General features: G+C 38.8%; 1 protein-coding gene across 10 annotated transcripts in view; it reads left to right on the top strand.

Annotated features, from left to right (window-relative positions):
* Nucleotides 1-19,711, top strand: part of SYTL2 (synaptotagmin like 2) — a 110,017-nt gene that overhangs the window by 63,334 nt on the left and 26,972 nt on the right. For 5 of the 10 annotated variants that reach the window (XM_079105528.1, XM_079105526.1, XM_079105527.1 and 2 more), the window contains exons 5-8: nt 8,689-8,770; nt 9,657-9,771; nt 11,331-12,134; nt 15,109-18,954. In XM_079105528.1, the coding sequence (XP_078961654.1) occupies nt 8,689-8,770; nt 9,657-9,771; nt 11,331-12,134; nt 15,109-18,954 (4,847 nt within the window). The remainder of the gene's footprint in view (nt 1-8,688; nt 8,771-9,656; nt 9,772-11,330; nt 12,135-15,108; nt 18,955-19,711) is intronic. The other 5 variants (XM_079105530.1, XM_079105531.1, XM_079105533.1 and 2 more) reach the window with 2 other exon arrangements.

Raw genomic sequence — 19,711 nt, 5'->3', positions numbered from 1 at the left:
AAGATACAAGAAGCTCTTCCCACATGGGTCAGAACCCTGCCTGTATAATGTATCCTGACTCTAAAGGCAGGCCTGTTCTGGGACAAGAAGCCCCTTCTTTGTCACTTGAGGTTACAAGTTCTCTGAAACAAGTTTGGGTGCTCTGGGTATGGAGAGTCTAGTAGCCTCTCTACTGACCAGGGCCTTCGATCTCTGTAACTGGTACTTCTTTTAGACTGAAGGAGTGTGGAAATACACTGACCTTTTCATTTCTGCCTTCTCTTTTTCTTCTCTTTTCTTCCTTTAAGACTACCTCTTTGCTAGCTTATATTGTCTTGGCTCTGTGACTGCAGACAGGTCAGCTCAGCCTCTGAAAAATTGACAGTTACCCAAGTATCCAAGCTTCCCAGTTCTTTCCCCCTTCTGGCTCCTCCTCCTCTACCCTTCTCTATCCCACATCTCTTAGTTGTTTGATGTAGTTTCCTTTCTCCTTGAAGGGTTCTAACGTGAATTCTACCCTAAAGAGTATTTGACTTTTAAAAATAACTTGAGCCTGTATAGTTGGAAATTGTAGGCTTCTTTCCTTCTTTTAGTGGTCACCTTCCTGAAACATGAGTGCAGACTTCTTTGTGCTGTCCTAACATGCAGCTCAAATAGTCCTTATCACCTGGCATTTAGCACAGATGAGGACATTACAGTAAGGCGGGGATTGGATGTCCGCCAGTTGCCTGGCTCCCATACTGTGCAGACTGTTCTATTAGAAAAACTCTTGGCTGGTTGTGGTGGCACACACCTGTAATCCAAGAGGCTGGGGAAGCTGAGGCAGGAGGATCTAGAGTTCAGAGCCAGTCTCAGCCATGGAGAGGTGCTCAGCAACTCCATGAGACCCTGTCGCTAAATAAAATACAAAATAGGACTGGGGATGTGGTTCAGTGGTCGAGTGTCCCCTGAGTTAAATCCGCGGTACCAAAACAAACGAACAAACAAAAAAACAACTCTTGGTTCTGATGGTTTCTAAGAGATTTAAGAATTATCTTGTTTTAAATATCCTGATAAAGAACAGAATCTTCAACCAAAAGAGGCAAGTACATAGGTGGAAAGAGGGTTATGTTAGGGATAATGGGCATCTCAGTGCCCCGATATCACACTAAGAAAACTACCCTAGTAACAGATATCATCTGTTACTGTATTTGTTGTAGCAAAAGTATACAGGGAGCTGGATTCAGTGGTGTATGCCTATAACCCCAGTGGCTTGGGAGCCTGAGGCAGGAGGATTACGAGTTCAAAGTCAGCCTCAGTAACTTAGCAAGGCCCTAAGCAATTTATTGAGATGCTATCTCTAAATTAAATATAAAAATGGGGGCTGGGGAGGTGTCTTAGTGGTTAAACATTTCTAAGTTCACTTCCTGATACAAAAAAAAAAAAAAAAAAAAAAAAAAATTAGCCAGGGAGGTACAATTGGTCAACCTGAGCTCCTGAAAAAAGAGACCAGAAAAAGTCAGTATGAAAGAGATATGGAGAAAAGTAGGACAAAGAAAGACAAACATGTATGAATGGTGAGAATAGAACCATTAATCCATATGTTGCCAAATTTTGCTTTTAGGATATTTATTGGAAATAAAGTATTTACATGCTCTTGTTTGCAGCTGTTTGAAAGCACTGACTTATGCCTTGCTTGCATCCAATGGACTAAATTGTTCTTTAGAGTATTAGTTCATTTTTAACTCAGTCATTTATTTGGTTGGTCAACATCATTGAGTATTTAATCATATACATCATGGTAGTGAGGAGTTTGAAGATGACTAAGTCTTGTCCCTGTCTTTGAGGAACCCCTTATTTGGAGAATAATTATAAATTGTGATTGATGTGACAACATCAATTGTGATGTGTATAATTATAAATTGTGATTGATGTGACAACAGTATTTAAAAAGCCATGAAAGAACAAATAGCAGTGCTACGTCCAGTATTGGGGAGGGATTGTCTGGGCGCTTCTGGGGGTGGTTGTATTTGAGGTGATTCTTGAATGATGAAAAAGGTTATTTAGACATGGGGAGAGAATGGTACAGACATGGGGGTCTGGTAGGGACTGGTATGGCATATTGTGTGTATGTGTGTGTGTGTGTGTGTGTGGTGCACAGGTGTGTGGAAAGAAACTGGAATCAGATGGTGAATAGTCTTGAACACAGGCCAAAAGGCTAGACTTTTCCTTTAAGTCACAGGAGTCACCAAGGGACTTTTTTTTTTTTTTTTTATAATTGAGTTTACTTTTTAGAGTCATCCTTCTGGCAACTGTGTAGGATGGTGACAGAGTTAAAATAGGACATGATAGCAGAAGTTTAGGTGAGAGATGGGGACAACCTGATTGAGGAAATAGAGAAAGAAGGAAACATGACTGAGTTATAGAGATGCGATTAGAAGGAATTTGAAGTGTTTGTAGAACACACAGAAATATCTAAGAATCGATACAGGATATGTGGATTATTAGATGAGAGGTTCTGAACTGTGGCCTGTATATCAGAATTATCCAAGGAATTTTTAAAACTCCAAATTCACAGGACTGAGTATCACTCCTTTGCTCTCTTGGAGATGAAGGCCTGAATCCTGCTCACCACTGTGTCCCAATCATCTAACACCATGTGTGTCTAGCACGTGGTGGGTTCTCAGTAAGAATGAAAGAATGCCTGCACTCTCTATTACGGGCCTTCATCGTACTCAGCACTGCCCGAAATATATTGCATATTTATTTTGTATGTGTGTTTGCTGTTCCTTCCCCCAGGTCCGTTAGGAGAAGACTTTTCATTCCCTGCTGTATTTTGCTTGTTTTTTTTACCACTTGCATTTTGAATAGTGCCCAACACATATTTTGTGAAATGATGGAATGAAGATTAGATAGAGAGGAACTTGGGTGAGTGAGTAAATGAATGAATATTTGATGAGACAATTAATTAATATTGACAAAAATAAAGATTAAATGGTGAGTGAGGGCATTCATGGAGAAACAAAGGAGTGAATAAAGAAATGACCTAATGAAGCTGTTTGGACCCCATAGAGGAAGTAGAGAAAGAGAAGGGAAGGAAAACAAAATTACAAAGTAAGAACAGGATTAATGCATCTGGATTGCCTTGCTTTGCTTTATTAAGAATCTCTCACTTCATAAGTATCATCATGAGCACTGGTGATCATAAGAAGATGGAGGATTTGAGAGTCCTCAAATTTGTATGACTCGGAGATAAGAGCATTCAAGATGGAGAAATAGAAGGCATGGGGCAGGGGGGCTCTGCTGCTGCAGAGGTTCATAATGTCTGTTAGTCAATAGCATCTCCAGAGAATGTTTCCAAAATGAGTTCAGTATAAACACTTCACTATTTTCATTCCATGGAGTTGGCAGGTTTTCATCTGGGCACTTATCTATGAAACTGAGAAAATGAGGAGTTTTCTTATAAGCAGATCTGCACATCTGCATCCAACTCTGTTTTGGGTAGATTAAAACACAATTTTGTAAGTCAGTGTAGTGAACCAAAGTGCTGGTCCGAGTTTCACTGCCTTCTTTCTGCCCTAATCTCTGTCTTAAGTTTTGTTGAACAGGAACCAATCAATTAAAACCACATCATTAGCTCTGAAATGGTGTTGTTTTCCCCACTAATGGTCTTTTTTTCCTGGAAGGTTTTTGTTTGTATACGTCTATTTCTCTTTTCCAGGAAAGAGGTCTTATTACCCCCCCAGTAATAAGATCACTGTAAGGTCCCTAGCTTGCACCCAGTGGCAGGGTAGAGATGAGCCAATCTGTAGGACAAAGCTCTGATATTTTTCTTTAGGACTGATAGCAAATACAATAATATGAAGATTGCATTTCTAGGAGATCAGACCTGTAGAATCACATCTATCAAGTTCTTAAGAGAACATTTAAATCCTAACAGATCTCGGATTTACTCAAATTATGGTAGAAATAGTTACACTGAGAAATCAAAATGCCTCATGTATAAGTGGATTGGGTGGGGGGGAAGGAGAAAGAAAGATACTGGGGAAAAATTGATCAAATTATGTGTATGTACAAACATGGCATAATGAATTCCACTATTAGGTATAATGATAATGCATCAGTAAATTTTTTTAATTCCTCATACTCAGATGGGAATAATTGTGCTCAATAATTATATAGCATAAACTGTGGTAGCACTAGAAGACTATGTGTGTCCACAAGTAATATTTTGCCTAAAAATAATAATGACCTGAAGGGTATAGCATAGTATATTTTCTAATTTGCTTCCCTTACTCATCCCTGAGCCATTTCTTGATTTGTTTGTTTATTTGTTCAAGCTTCACTGAGTGCCAACACAGTGCTGGGTGCTGGGGATGAGACACAGCATTAGCCCCCAGGGAACTTACCATTCAAAGGGAGAGATCAAGACAAAAACATGTGGTAGGAAAAAAAAAAAAATTGCAGAATTTATTTCTGGTTCTATAAATATTATCATCTAGTATTTTAATAATAATCTTCCTAATGAAGTAAAACTAATTTTGTCTAAGTACTACTTACCACAGTTCCTTTTTGAAGAGTGCCTGAAAGAAGAAAGTTACAGAGCATGGGGTATTGAATTAGGTTTGCTTCACAGTTTAAAAATCTTATTGTGTAGAATGTGTATTGAGTGTATTTTATAGACACAGTCTACTACCCTCTGGGAAGAAGTCTAAGAAATAAAACACATAGTATGTAGCTATAAAGAAACTGCATTCTCTTAGGAAAAAGGATGCATATATCTATATAAAGATCTGACCACATGATAACAAATAGTACCAGGCAGGGAACATATTCCTAATCCAAAGTACCAATAAAATATGCTGTAATGACTGGGATAAGTGAGACTCACAGTCAGCTTGGATAATCCAGGATGTGAGACTGGGACTGGACTTGAAGTTGACAGGGATTATTTGTCAGAGGGAGGGGCTGGGGGACAGGTCAAATGGAAATAGCAGTCAGGTGAGGTTCTAGGACAGGATGTAAATGGACTTTTTTTTTTTTTAATTTTAAGTATGAATGATCAACAGAGAAAAGGAGTGAGAAGTTATATTGAGGTAGATGATGGTCGTTCTCTAGTGCCTTGCTGAGTAGTTCCAACTTCGTTTCACAGGCTTTGAGGATCCAGGGAAAGGTAGTGAGCAGAAGTGGGACATGACCCTGGGTTGTGTTTTGGATCATTCCAGCTTAGTAGTGAAATATTGACTGGATTAGGGGAGTGGAGCCTTCAGAGGGCCACATATGGAGTGAGTACAGTTGACAAAAATAAGGGAGTTGCCAGTACGGTGGCAAAGAAGAAACAGATGTGAGAATCACTGGGAAGGAAGCGCCACTGGCACTTGACTTCAGTCTTCTTGCCACAAACCACTGCTTTAATAATGCAGGAAATCAGAGCCAGCATAGCCTAGCCACTGCTGTATTTGCCTCTGGAATCAGACGCACCTGGATTCAAATCCCCAGCTCTTTCACAAACTAATTTTGTGACTTCAAGCAGGTTATGTAACCTCTTCAAGCCAGAGTTTTCTCACAGGTGGGGAGAATGATACATGCTGCATGGATGTTGCAAGAATCAATTGAGAGTAAGACGGCTACTGCAATGATGATTGCCCATAAAGAACAGGCAAGCAAAACATTGTAGTATTCCATGAGGGCAGCAAAGCTACTAGGAAGTACCTGTGGTTTTGGATAGAGTCTGAGGCAGAAGACTCTAGGTTTAATTTTTTCATCTAAACTGACTGTGACCTGTAACAAACAAGTTTCCCACCCTCATCCCATTTTCCCCCCATCCTAACCACAAGGTTACCTGGTGAATACTGTGTGTTTCTGGCATGTGTTTTCTGTCCATGTGTTCAGATGGCTTTGTTTCTTCTTCCGTTTTTTCCCCCCTGAATAGCATAAAGACAAAGACATTTTGTTTAGCACCTAAATAATCTGCTTCATTGTTGGCCAAAAAAATTAAAAACAAAACAAAAACCATAGATTAAAAATAAGCAAAAAACATGCCATCTGTCTGTTGCTGCCTTCCCTGGCACTGGCCCAGTTGGTCTTCATTTATTTAGACATTTATTTAGACATTCACCAGTCATGTCCCAGTGACTGTGCAGACACACCAATGGTCAAGATTCTCTTGAGTGATTTCCCAGTTTACTGTGAATGATAAGATATGTACATACAGAATGAGAAGGCAGAGTAGATATGAAATGCAGAGGTGGATAGAATTCAGTAGGGCAGAGACTAGATTTATCTCCAGAAGGAGGACCAAGACGATGCACAGTCTGGGCAGTTGAGGTTGGGACCTGAAAGTGCAGGCACCAGATTTCCAATGAGCAGAGGGAAAAGAATATAGAGGTTCTGCTTATCTTTTGGGGTTGGGGAGCAAGAAGGGAAAAGGAGGAAGATGGCAGGAGAACATGTGTGTTCCATGGAAACCCCAACCACTAGCACTTGGCTCAGGTCCTCTCATTATATGACTACCAAGGTAAAGCATACAAAACACTGAGAAACTGAGCATAGTGTCTGCTATAAAGATGTTGTTCCTCTTATTACCCACTGGCTTCTCCCCCACCCCCACCCCCCCCCCCGCTGGTGGGGATTGAACCCAGGGCCTTGTGCTTGCAAGGCAGGCACTCTACCAAGTGAGCTATATCCCCAGCCCCCCACTGGCTTCTTAAAATGGCACTCAAGATATTGCCTTTCAGTTCTGAATTATAGCTGTCTTAACTGTATGGACACTAATTCTATCACTGGCCAGGCTTATTTTTCCACTTTCACTGCTAGATAACTTAGCCAAAGTTTGTGCCTGCCTATTACAGTAACAGGGAACTCCTGTAATGTGTCTTTTTGTCCAAATTCCAGCTCCTTTGTAAGTTCCTCCTCTGTCCCCGTCCCTTCTCCTCTCATCCCCCTTCCTTTCCTCCATGCAATCAGGCTGTATCTGCCTCACCTATTATAATTCCTTTCTGAAACAACTAGAAAGGCAATGAAAGGAAGAATGTCTTCCTTACAGAGTTCAGCCTTAGCTACTCCCAGTGACAGTGCATGCGTGTAATCCCAGTTACTCTGAAGGCTGAGGCAAGAGGATTCTATATTCAAGACCAGACTCAGCAACTTAACAAGACCTGCTTTAAAGTTAAAAATAAAAAGAATGGGGTGGGGATGAGGGGGCATGTAATTCAGTGATACCGGGCTTGCCTAGCATGTGGGAGGCCATGGATTCAATTCCCAGTAACACCCCCCGACACACACACACAAGTTCAGCCTTTTCCTGGGACTAATGTACAAAAATAGTGCTTGAATTAGAGGTAAGGAAAAGAAACGAGGCTACAGGAACATATAGCCCACAAATTTAGTGACAGTAATCTTGGGCAAATTTCCATTGCCTTGGAGCAAATTGCTCCCCTCCTGGGTCTTCAATTCTGGGGAAAGCCAACACCTTCCAAGGTATTTTCCAAGCTCTTTACTCCTGATGTCACTGAGAGAAATGGTGGTGTTTAACAGGGTTTCAGCCAATAGTGACTTCATCTCTTATGCCTAAGGCAAAGCCACTGGAGCAGGCAGTCTGAACAGGTTGTTTTTCTTCCCCTCAGGGGAATCTGTGACCATCTTGCCCTTCTTCTTCTTCTTTTTTTTACTTTATTATTGTTCTATTTAGTTATACATGACAGCAGAATACATTTTGATTTGTTGTACACAAGTGGAGTAAACTTTTCATTTCTCTGGTTGACGTGATATAGAGTCACACCATTCGTGTAATCATACGTGTATATAGGGCAATGATGTTTGTCTCATCCCACCATCTTCCCCCCACCCCACCCTTCCCTCATTTCTCTCTACACAATCCAATGTTCCTCCATTCTCCCCTTACCCTCCCCCACGTACCAGCATCCAATTATCAGAGAAAACATCTTATTCAGAGTGGAGGGAGTGGTGCTCAGGAAGGAGCCTGCTCAACTCAACCTTCTTCCCATTTCTCTCTGGCCTTACTCTCACTCAGGGCTGCCCTCTTTTGGGGATGGGAATCATATCCTAGAGAATCCTCCTCATTTCTCCACTCTAGCTCCAGGCATCAACCCTCCCACATCTTCTCAATGCTCTATTTCTCTTTATTTCTCTCTATTTGAATAAGAACTCAGCTTGGATAAGTATGTTAAAAGGTCCCAGGAAGTTGCCCAAACCCATCAGCCTTCCTGCACAGCATCTCTGACCTACTCTTTTCTGTCTCTTTACTGAGTCATTTGTCTCATCAGATCCTTTTCTTTGGTGCTTTCCTATCTGAGTTAGAGTAAGTATTGCTATTCTGGCCTTGCCTTCTGGAATCAAGCCCCCAACTCTTTGGGGCTTTATTTTAGCAACAAAATCAATTGCTTACTTTCTAACCTGTGTCTAACTCTTCTGATTTTGAGATGAGTTCATCTCCACAAATTTAAATTGTGAACCTTCTGTGTACTCTGATAAAAATTTCATGTTTTCTGGATATTTTGGTTTTTCCTCACGTTTTCTTTCGTTAATGTGCCACCATTACCTTGCCTCATTACTATCATCTCTAGGTCCCAGCTCCCTCTTCCATTCTGTTGGTTTGATTTTACAAACTTCCTCTCCTATCCTGCCTTAGTAGCTTTTAACTCAAGAGGCAAGATTTATCCTTCCTGAAAGGGTAAGGATTTGTTGTCTGAATTACTGTTTCTTTTGCAGTCCCAGTGTGGTGAATCCAGCTTCCTCTGTGATTGATATGTCCCAGGAGAACACAAAGAAATCAACTGGATCTCCAGCTAAGGTAGATTCAGCCCAGACTTCAAAAACCTCATTTTTGTTGGGAATGCCATTGTTTTAATTTTATCAAAGAACCGTGAAATAAAGACAATTTTGTAGTACTTTTCTTTGTGTACAAGATATATGTAATTTTTACTGTTTACTGTAAGAAATTACTTGTAGTGGATATGTTGATGAATACTATGGTTTTTGCAAAAGACCCAGATTTTTTGCCCTAGCAAGTAGAAAGTCTGAAGCTATTTGGTGCTGCTTGTTTTAGGCATATGGAATGTTAGTTCTACCTCAGTCCTTATATTTAATCATAACTTCCTGAATGTCTGTTAAGAGTTTTGATCATGGGAGGAAATTGCCAATTTATGAAACTGTAGACAGTAAACATTGATATTTATTCAGTTTTATATTAATTTTAAAAATCTCTACTTACTAATACCTTTTTTATCATTAGAATTGAACATAACAATGACTCTGAAACACTTCAAGATAAATACAGCATCTTCTAAATTCTTAGGAAAAGTTAATCAAAATAATTAATAAATAATTGTATTTCCTTCCTTGTTATAGAAATAGCACTGGTGGGAATCTGAGCTGATTAGAGACCCAGGTTTGCTTTAACCTTGACCAGTCTTTGATATATCTAGGGCTCTGTTTTCTTACCTATAAAATGTGGTATTTTGATTTGAATGCCCATTTCTGATCTTTTCTTTATTTTTGATCTGGTATGTATGGTAATTCTGTGCTAACCAGATTCATCAATTTTTTTGCCCCTCAAAATGTCAGATAATAAAATTGTCTGACTAAAACTATCAAATATTAGAGATGATAAGCATTTGCTAACACTGAGTTGCTGTTTCAACATTTAAACCAAGTTTAATAAACATTTTTTTTTCCAGCAAAGGAAGAATCCATTTAATAGCTCCAAGTTGCCAGAAGATCACTTATCACAACAAACTCAAAATGAGCAGTCAAAAAATGGAAGAGCTGGTTTATTTCAGATTTCAAAAGAGGGTAAATATTATTTTTATGGACAAGATATTTTTATCTTTGCTATCTGTGAATTAGGGGGAATTCTCAGAGTTCTTTTCACTAAAATAACTTCCCAGAGAAAGTTAAAAGTCCTGATGGTTTTCTTTTTTTCCACTATGTCCATTGGTTTCCTCTCTGAGTGAGAGGAAACAGTTTTAGAACTGGAAGTCTCTGCATTCCAGTGGTGGAGCTGCTGTATATTGTGCGACCTCCAGGCCTTGGGTTCCCCCATCAGTGAACTGGAAAATTTGGCCAACAGTATTTAGTCTTTCACTTAACAGTATTTGTTGGATGTCTACCATGTGCTGTCACAGTTGTCTGTTTAAAGAGGTTACCTTAGGGAGAATTCTTTAGACTGCAATTATCAACCCAGTTGTCCTGGAACGTTTGATCAACTTTGTGGGTTAATTGATTGAAGTCTGCCTCTTATAGACTTTTGCTATTCTTATATACCATTAAGAGGAAATACCAGATAATTCAGTCTCTTCAGGAGCAACTACAGGAAGACTCCTCTTGCATTAAAGATTAGTCAAGGGGTAGAAAATTAACAAATGGGGGCTGAGGATATAGCTCATTTGGTAGAGTGCTTGCTTAGAATGCAGAAGGCCCTGGGTATGGTCCTCAGCACCACCCCAAAAACAAACAAACAAACAAATGAAAAGTGGAAGTAGGGGTTTCAGTTAGCCTGTTTTAATATTAATATATTTTTCCATGAGGTACACTTTATAGACACATAAAATATTTTGTAGGAGAAAACATCACTGGAACATATTACTTGTTCGTGTTTTAACTTTTGGACAAACCATTTTTTATTTTAGGTGTCAGGATTTTTTTTTTTAATTAAGTTATCTTTTCTGATTTCAAAACAAGAATTTTTAAACTGACTTCTGTGTTTTTCTTTAAGGCTCCTTTGAGAAATTTTTAGTCTTTTTTAAAAAATCTTTTTATATTAAATATAAAATACCAAAAGTATGTAAAGTACAGCAGTTTAAATGTGCAGTCTAGCTACAGTACAATGAACTTCATGCATCAGTTTTTAAATAGCCTTTACTTGTTAGATGAGTTGTTATACAACAATATTGAGCAGAAGGTACACATATTACCCATGTTTACTCTCTCCCTACCCATGTATAACCTCTCCTATTGTTAACATCCCCCACCCCAGTGGTATGTTTGTTATAACTGACTACTTTGAGGCATTATTATCACCCAAAGTTGATAGTTTACACATCAAGGATCACTCTTGGTTTTGTACACTCTATGGGTTTGGACAAATGTATAGGGATGTGTATCCACCGTCATATCACACAGAGTAGTTTCATTGCCCTAAGTATCCTCTGTGTTCTGCTGCATGAATTTTTAAATGCTTTTCACATTAAGTCTGCACTTAGGCTACCTACTTTACTGTCTTTACTATTTTAATACTTTTTGTGAAATATAGGCTAAGTTAATAAGTATTTAAAATATAGGCTAAATTTATAAGTATTTTAAATTGTAGAGCTCTCCTTTTGATACATTACCTAATATATTTTAATTTTCAGGTGAATTGTCAGATTCAAAAGAAAAGTCATCTATCCCAGATATTTCAAGCCAAAAGTTAGAGGAATCAAAGCAGACTATGTCAGCTGGGCCTGCGAATGGGTCCCAAATCAAGGCTCCAGTTCCCAAAGCCAGAAAATTTATCCACAAATCAGATGGTTTAAAACAAGATGATAAACAGTCTTTTCCTAGACAGAGGTCAGACTCCATGAGTGCAAGAGGGGCTCCAAGAGGGATCCTCAAGCGTAACTCCAGTTCCAGTAGTACAGACTCAGAAACTCTTCGTTTAAATCAAAACTTTGAACCCAGAAGCAAAATCGTGTCACCTGGCCTAACCATCCATGAGAGAATTTCTGAGAAGGAGCATTCTTTAGAAGACGACTCTTCCTCAAACTCATTGGAGCCATTAAAGCATGTGAGGTTCTCTGCAGTAAAGGATGAACTTCCACAGAGTCCTGGGCTAATCCATGGCCGGGAAGTGGGAGAATTTAGTGTTTTAGAATCTGACAGGTTAAAGAATGGAACCGAAGATGCAGGAGACTTAGAATTTCAGGATGACTCTAAGCCCTTCCAGTATAAAAAGGATTTGCTTCCTCATCCGTCAGCCTCAAGCCCAAGTACATCAAAAAATGAAGCATATCAGCCATTGATTTCTGGTTCTGTTCCAAATAATGGACTCCATTCTTCCTTGGAAGTTCTAACTGCAAAACCACAGATCATTGAGAACTTGCCTACCACCGATAAACACCAAACTAAATCGTCAGAATTAACAAGGCTTGAATCAGTATTGTCCCCAAATCCTGCTGGTAAGAGAGTTGTTACCATGAGTTTATAAAAATTGGCCCAATGGGCTTGGACTGGTAAGGTTAGCTAACCCTGTAAAAGACCAGTTTTGCATCCTAAACATTCTAGCTAGAATTCAGACAGAGTCCACTGGGGAATGCATGTAACTCCATGGATCTGGAGGCTTTCTTATATCACCAGTATTACTTAAAGACCAGGACAGCACAGTTTTTAGTCCATTATGTTTAACCCTAAAAATCCTAACCATATTAATTATTTAAACAAATGACAATGTTTTGAGTTAAATCAAGGTATATAGGTAGAGTGAGAACTAAAGAAATTGCTAGTATTTTTGCATAGACAAAATATATTATTACTCACCTAGTGTAAATTGATTACATTTTACCAAAGTTTGGTTTCTCCTATAATCACAAGACAACCTTTACTTTCTTAACCTCAGAGGATGGGAAATTAGACTTTGAGTACTGACTGTGAAAAAGCCTGCCCATGATCTCCAGCCATTTGTTCTTTGACTTTAAAAGCTCTGAGGACCTTTTTCCTTAGACAGTGTGAGCTGAGAGGCAAGGAAGGTGCAGCTTTCCTGCTATCTAGCCCTCTCTTAAAGACCCCACTACTCTCAAGGGGTGCCCCAAACTACTTTCTCATAACTTTATGATACTTTGTAATTCTCACATTTTAAAAAACAGAAAACAATGGGAAGAATAATGTTGTATAATCTTTCTCATGTTCAATAATTATGCATCCAACTCTAGTACTTTTTTTTATTGTCAGGAACATTTATAATCCGATAATCAAGTTTCTAACTCAGTTGCTGTCCTTCTGTCTTAATAGTACCAGGTTAGCCCTGGCTCACTTTTGCTCAGCCCAGCAGTTTCCTACATGTTCAGGTTTCTTTCCTCAGACATTTTAAACCTCTTAAACACTTAGAACTTTTTTTTAAGCAAGAACTTCTTCAGGAAATAAGGCAACTCATATTGGAGAAAATTACTAACATTTGGCCAAACATTAAGGAATAATTGCATATTTACCTAAATATTCATTCAAAGGGTGAAAACATTTTCTTTGGCAATATTTCCCTTTACTATTACTGATAGAAAAAATTGGTAACCCCCCTTTCCTGTTTTTGAAATTGCATTTGCTTTCTCACAAACTATCATATAATTTTGTATTTACTTATTTATGCTTTGATTTTTAAATCCCACTGACCATTAAATTTGGGAGAAGAATATCATTAGCTAAACCCAGTTTGATTGACAGGCTTTCCAGTCTCAAAGAGTACTTATAGAGTTATGCTACTTTTTCCCTTTCAACTTTCTACAAAGATATATACAAATAAATACTGGGATATAAAAAGAAAATTAGGACCAGGAAAAAAAAGAAATAAGGTAAACTCTTAAGTGTGTGAATAATAAGGGTTTGACATTATTTCTAAAGTTCAAACAGTCAGTATCATACTTATTATCACACTGGAAAAAAACCGAAGAATTCCTCAGAGTAAGCAGAACCTTACCTGGCACTGGATTCTTAAATGAACTGTTGTTATTTTTAAAGTAATAATGTTCACTGTAAAATATTTCAGAAGAAACTCACAGAATTATAAAAAGCACCTGATCTGGGATGTCATCATCCAGCATTAACTATTGCCAACATCTAGTATTGGAGCCTTCCAAAAATGTTTATGTATTATTTGGGTTTTTATGGCTTTTTAATCATCCTTAAATAGTCTATAAACAAACAAAAACAGAATTCTCAAAGATTTTCCCAAAGGAACTTCACAATGATAAATAATAATACAATGAGTACTTAGAAAGGAAACCAGTTTCTACTCTATACCAACTATTGTACAAACTCTTTGTCCTTTTTTACATTTAACCAGGGGCTGATGATTAAAATTAAAGATTGAATTCTGTTATTTGACATGTCTTTTAGTGCATTTGAAATATAGCTGACTTCATAAAATTTCAGCTTACATAATTTTTAGGAACATTCACATGTATTGCATAGTTCAGTGTTTTAAGGGAGAAGAGAAATGCTCAACATCTGTGCTTTGAGTACAGCCTTGACAAACTGCCTAATAAGTCTTAATGAAACACCTTAAGTTCCCTCATCCAAATGTACTATGTGCCTTTTGATTAAGGCTCAGAAAAGACCCTGCTTTCCTGATAACTTAGAAAGAACATAAATATCCTTCTGTAGCCTTCTAGAAATTGGTTAGTTGATAATCAGGGAGAAGGTAGAGATCATATTCTCTATCAATCCTCATTTTACATTATTTGACTCAGAAATATCTTCTGAGTTACAAATGATAGAACATGGGGCAGAATGGAGAGGCCTATTGAGATCAGGGTTCTTAATCTCCACCATGCAAAACAATCAGCATACAGAACAGCAGGCCTCTATCTTCAGAGTGTCTTGTTCAGTGTATTAGGAGTAAGACCCAGGAAAGCAAATATTCTCATTTTATTATTCAGAAATTCTAGAGGGAATTCCTTGTTTAGACTTACTTAAAAGTTATTTTTCTAACGCCTGAAATTACATAAGTCTATGGTCCTTAATTCTGGGTTTAAGAGCCCTCTAGGGCTTATGACAGCGTGCCAGGAAATAAGTAAAGTCATGAAATCAGCAAGGTGTATCTTCGTGCCAGCCAGTTCTATACAAAGATTTAAGAATAGGAGAAAATTAATACTTAAAGTGTAACATGGATCAGAATGTAAAATTCACATGAATTTTTAAAAATAAGGACTTCGAAGAAATTTTCCAGTTAGGTCCACACACATACTTCCAGAGGTCTACATTTGCCTTCCTTTGCTGTCATTGGGCATCTTTGGTAGAATACTTTAATCAGGATGACTTATAGCCCCTGACAGATGCTGTCAGTGTAGAAAGTACAAATAAAAAGTGCCTTAAGATAATATGAGTGATAACATTCTTGAAGCATGATTTTTTCTTATTTAGAAGAGCGTTTCTGTGTTGCAGATGAATTGTCTCATTGCATTGAGCCTGAACCATCTCAGGTGCCAGATTGCAGTTCTAGAGACCATCAGCAAGGTAAGCTCCCTCTTCTCATGGCTCTGAAAGCTAAGACATCCTCACGCTCTGCTCCACCTGCCACTGAGATCAGGAAGACAACCGATGATTCCATTACTAAAGTCCTAGACTGGTTTAACCGAAGTTGTCATTCAGACGACAGTAAACCATCCCTCCAACATCCCCGAGGAACAGAACCCAAAGGAAAAACAGACTTAAAGTCACGGGTTGCTATTGCCATGGTGACAGATGACACCAGTCTTAAAGAAAATGATTCCAAGACACTATTGTCCACCAAAGTTAAATTGAAGCCTGTGAGATATGATTCAGCATTCCAGGAAGAAGGAGATATGCTGGTTTCTGAAATTTTCCAAGATAATTCTATGAATATCAAATCCAAATCTATGAATTTGTCCCAACATAGCACCCCAAAGGAAGGTCAAGTTATACCACAGCCATTTGCAAACTGTGGTACCCCAAGTCAAGGAAGTAAAAATATGGACAATAGCCAAGGCTCAAAAAGCATAGAAGAAGAAAATGGGGTACCTCCCACAACCAATAACTGCTTCTACAGTGTTCTCAAAGGATCCAGTGCAGAAGTCCAAGTTTCATGCAACACTAACAATGGCAATGGTAAAGAAGAACCCAAGCTTCATGCTCATGAAAAACATACAGGAAACTCCAAAGTAAAATTTGACTCTTCAGCAATTGTCCAGGAACCAAATTTGAAAGATAATGTGAAGGCAGAGAGAAAGAGCAAAGAAGGAAATAATTCCATCCTGAAAGCTTCCTTAGAGACAGATAATAGGGAGATGCTGCCTGGGATTGTCAACAGTGTAGCTCCTTCAAAGAAGCCTGAGGTTCACCCACAACAAGAAGCTGGTGAGGTTCCCAAGAACCAAGTGCAAAGAGAGAAATACAAAAGAGTGAGTGACAGAATATCCTTTTGGGAAGGAGAGAAAGCTGCTGCTAAGTTAACTCATAAAGAACCCACATCTTCATGTAGCGAGGAACAATCCTCTGCTAAAGCATACCCGCCTGTGAGATCACAGGATATATTCACAGACAGTTTATCTACAGGCCAGAGTGAATATGGTCAGTTCACTGCCAAACGAGTGGTCTTTGATGAGGATGATCAAGCATTCCATCTCACCAGTTTTCATTCCTCAAAAAAGCCTAAAGAGACCAGTCCCCAAATATCAGGTCCATTGAAATGCCATCCTTCAGCTGACCAATCAAATAAAACGTTGCTGTTTCAGAATAAGACAAATAAGCATATAAAAAGTTTGCTAGAGGAAAACAGTTTGCATTCTAGAAGAGACATTACTTTACCAGTGTTGCAACATCCCTCAAACACTAGGAATGAAATACATACTCCTTTGGAGAAAGACAGATTTCTAATTGGTGAATCAAATACCAACTTTAAAATTATGTCCCTAAAAGAACGAATGGATGAACCCAACACAGAACAGGTTTATAATCACTCTCAGTTTGAGAATTTGAGAAAGTTTTGGGACTTAGGAGGTAATCCAAACAGTAAGAATAATTCTGAGAAGAATACTACAATAAGCCAAAAAATTTTTGTGCCTTTCTCTAGCCAAAAACACAAGGAATTCAGTGACATTAAATCATCAGGAAGAAATACCCACCAAGAAGAGGTGTTCTCTGTTATGCCAAGAGAGGAAATGAAGAAATTAAATTCAAAATGCATACTCCAGGTGCTACCAAATGAAACCACATTTCCACTGAGGCCACCTGGAGAGTCCATTCAACATTTGGCAGGAAATGAGTCAACAAAGGAAAATGTGAAAAATAATATGGAATGGTTTGGTACTCCAGTATTTAAGGAAGCAAAGGATTTTTCAGATCAAGAGATTCAGGAATCCATAGTGAAAGCACATGTTTTATCTAAAGACAACAAAGACACTTTTAGTGACAGTGTACAGAAGCTGGTTTTAGAAGGTTCATCACCAGCAATCCAGCCTTCTGGTAAAGAAGCTCATGGAAAAGAGATTCTCAAACCAGGTGTTTCAGAAGATAAGAAATGGCTTCAAAAGACAGATTTTGCTGATGATGAGGAAGAAGCTGAAGGGCCTAAAGAGATCACTAATGAGCATGTAGATAAAACAGTGGTGCCTCCGAAGTTCAAACAGAACACTTTGGCTGCTAGTCTAAACAAACTCCTGAAGGAAGCAACTGGAATTCCACACTCACCCTTGCAAACCGAGTTAGAACCCATGACCACTGGAACTGGCTGTCAGCTTGAAGAGGGTAGATTTTTTGAAAAGGGAATAAAACCGAGAGGCTGTCAGAGAGAGAGAGTAGCTCCTTTATCAGAGGGGTATGAAACTTCGGGAAATACAGCTTTCACCCAGAAGGCTGGAAGTGGTGAGTGCCAGCTCAACAGGGAGAACTTGCTTCAGATGGCTGCAGAAGGTTCTTCCCATCTTCACAGAAAGGGTTCTTTTAAGGATGTGGCCAACTCTCCACAAGACATGTCTTTTTCCCAGGGTGCTCATCTTGTTCCCCAGGATGGAGCATTGCCTTCTCAAAGGGAAATTTCAGAGACTGTAGAGAAAGTCATTCTTCCATCTAAACCTGAATTGAATTATGTAAATGATGTATTAAAGAAGCTACTTAGAGAAACTTGGCTGAGTTATCCTTCTGCAACGGAAGTAGGTCCTGGAGAAGTGAAAGCAGAATTTTCTGAAGGAGTACAGGCAGCAGGCAGCCCCCCAAATTCTCTGGGTGTGATCCCATTGTGGGCTACAATGGACACCATTGCTCCAGACAGGAAAGATTTTTATTCCTTCACTATAGTTCCTGATAAAACTCATGAAGTTGGATCATCTTTGACCACTCAGATGGCTCCATCAGAACAGCTCCTTAGCTCATCTGTTTCCACTGACAAAAAGTTACCCCAGGAAGTGGCAGAAATTGTAAAGGAAACAATTATTCAACCCAAATCAGAGTTCCTTGAATTCAGTGCTGGCTTAGAAAAGCTCCACAAGGAAACACTAGAAACCTACCCTTCAAGATATGAAAAGGATACAGGGACTCTCTCTCCATCACACTTAATAAGTAGTACTGAGGCACCCAGGCAAGCTGCTTCCAATTTCCATCCCAAGGAAATTGAAGAAACAGTTGAAAAGTCCGAGGCTCCATCAATAACTGAGAGTGCTTTTGATATTGGGTTTGAGAAACTTCTTAAAGAAATATCTGAAGCTCCACCTCATGGACACCAGGTATCAGTGAAGGAAGAAATTGCTGAGAAGGAGCCCTCACAGTCAGAGCAGGCCAGGTTCTGGGCAGCCTCAAGGGCCTCTGAAATGAAGGGTAGAAGCAATGGTTTGGAATCTCAAGTCAACCAAATTGTTAAAGTATTGGGAGGAGATGAAGTTGTGACTGATTTATCAGTTGCTCTTTGTCGTTCTGCAAGTGGGGTTGAGATCTCTGGAAACCCCCAACTTTATGTGGATCATGAAATAGAGACCATTAGAACAATACGCTCCCCAGAGGACAGGAACAATGAAAGTGACCTTGCAGGGGGACTAGGTGCTTTTCAGGAACCTGACTTTGAGGAGGCTCCTAAAGCAAGTAGTGTGTCCAAAGGCGAGCAGCCCATTCCTCTTCTGACAAAGAAAGAAAACCCTACAAAAATAAGTAAAGTTGAATTGATGTTAACATCGCCATGTAAGAGACAAGTCAATGAACAAGAAAAAGAAGGTTTCTCTGACTCTGATTTTTCAGATGGAAACACAGGTTCTATTGCAGGAAGCTGGAGAAATACATCTAGTGAGCATTTTGGAATTTTTAACCCATAATGAATCTGCTTTATGGAATACTGATGTAAAGGATGACTTTAAATTTTTTTTAAAATTAATTTGACACTCCTTAATTGCACTAGATTCTTTTTATCACTTTGGTTCTTTATTCAAATAGATTACAAAAAAACAGCTTTCCTACAGTCTGTGTTCCAGAGCCTATCCTTGCTTCTCATTAATCTACCTGTTGAATTTTTAGGTCTCACATATTTTTAAGATAATATTTGGGGTTTAGAAATCATCTTTAAAACACTTAAATTAGTCTTCCTCCTAGAAATAATTAGAATTTCTTAATTGACAATCCTAATAGAAGTCTCTAGTGAGAATTGTGGCAAAAAAGCAAAAAGACCACACTGGGCACAAATTTTCCATTTAAGAGTAACATTTTCCTGCAGGTGTGGCTAAAAATCAGGGAATAAGTGAAAGGCTAGCCTTTTCCATCTCTCAGATACTTTGTGCTGTAGTATTTTTATTGCCATTCTCTCCCTCTCATTTTCAACCATCTGCAGAATCTTCCCCTTCTAGAATATGACTTTGGTCAGATGACTTCACCTGATTCCACCTAAGGGCATTGCTTGGTGACTGCATTTCTTTGGCTTCAGCCTTGACTGAATTGCTAAAGATCTTACTGGATCACAAAACTCATCTAAGTGGACCTGAGGATGCTGGTTTCATTCAGGCTATAAACAACACTTGTCTCAGTTTACTATTCTCATCAACTCTTGCCA

Source organism: Sciurus vulgaris (genome assembly GCF_902686455.1).
Source record: "Sciurus vulgaris genome assembly, chromosome: 11".
Lineage (NCBI taxonomy): Eukaryota > Metazoa > Chordata > Mammalia > Rodentia > Sciuridae > Sciurus > Sciurus vulgaris.
This window is presented reverse-complemented; position numbering and strand designations above follow the sequence as displayed.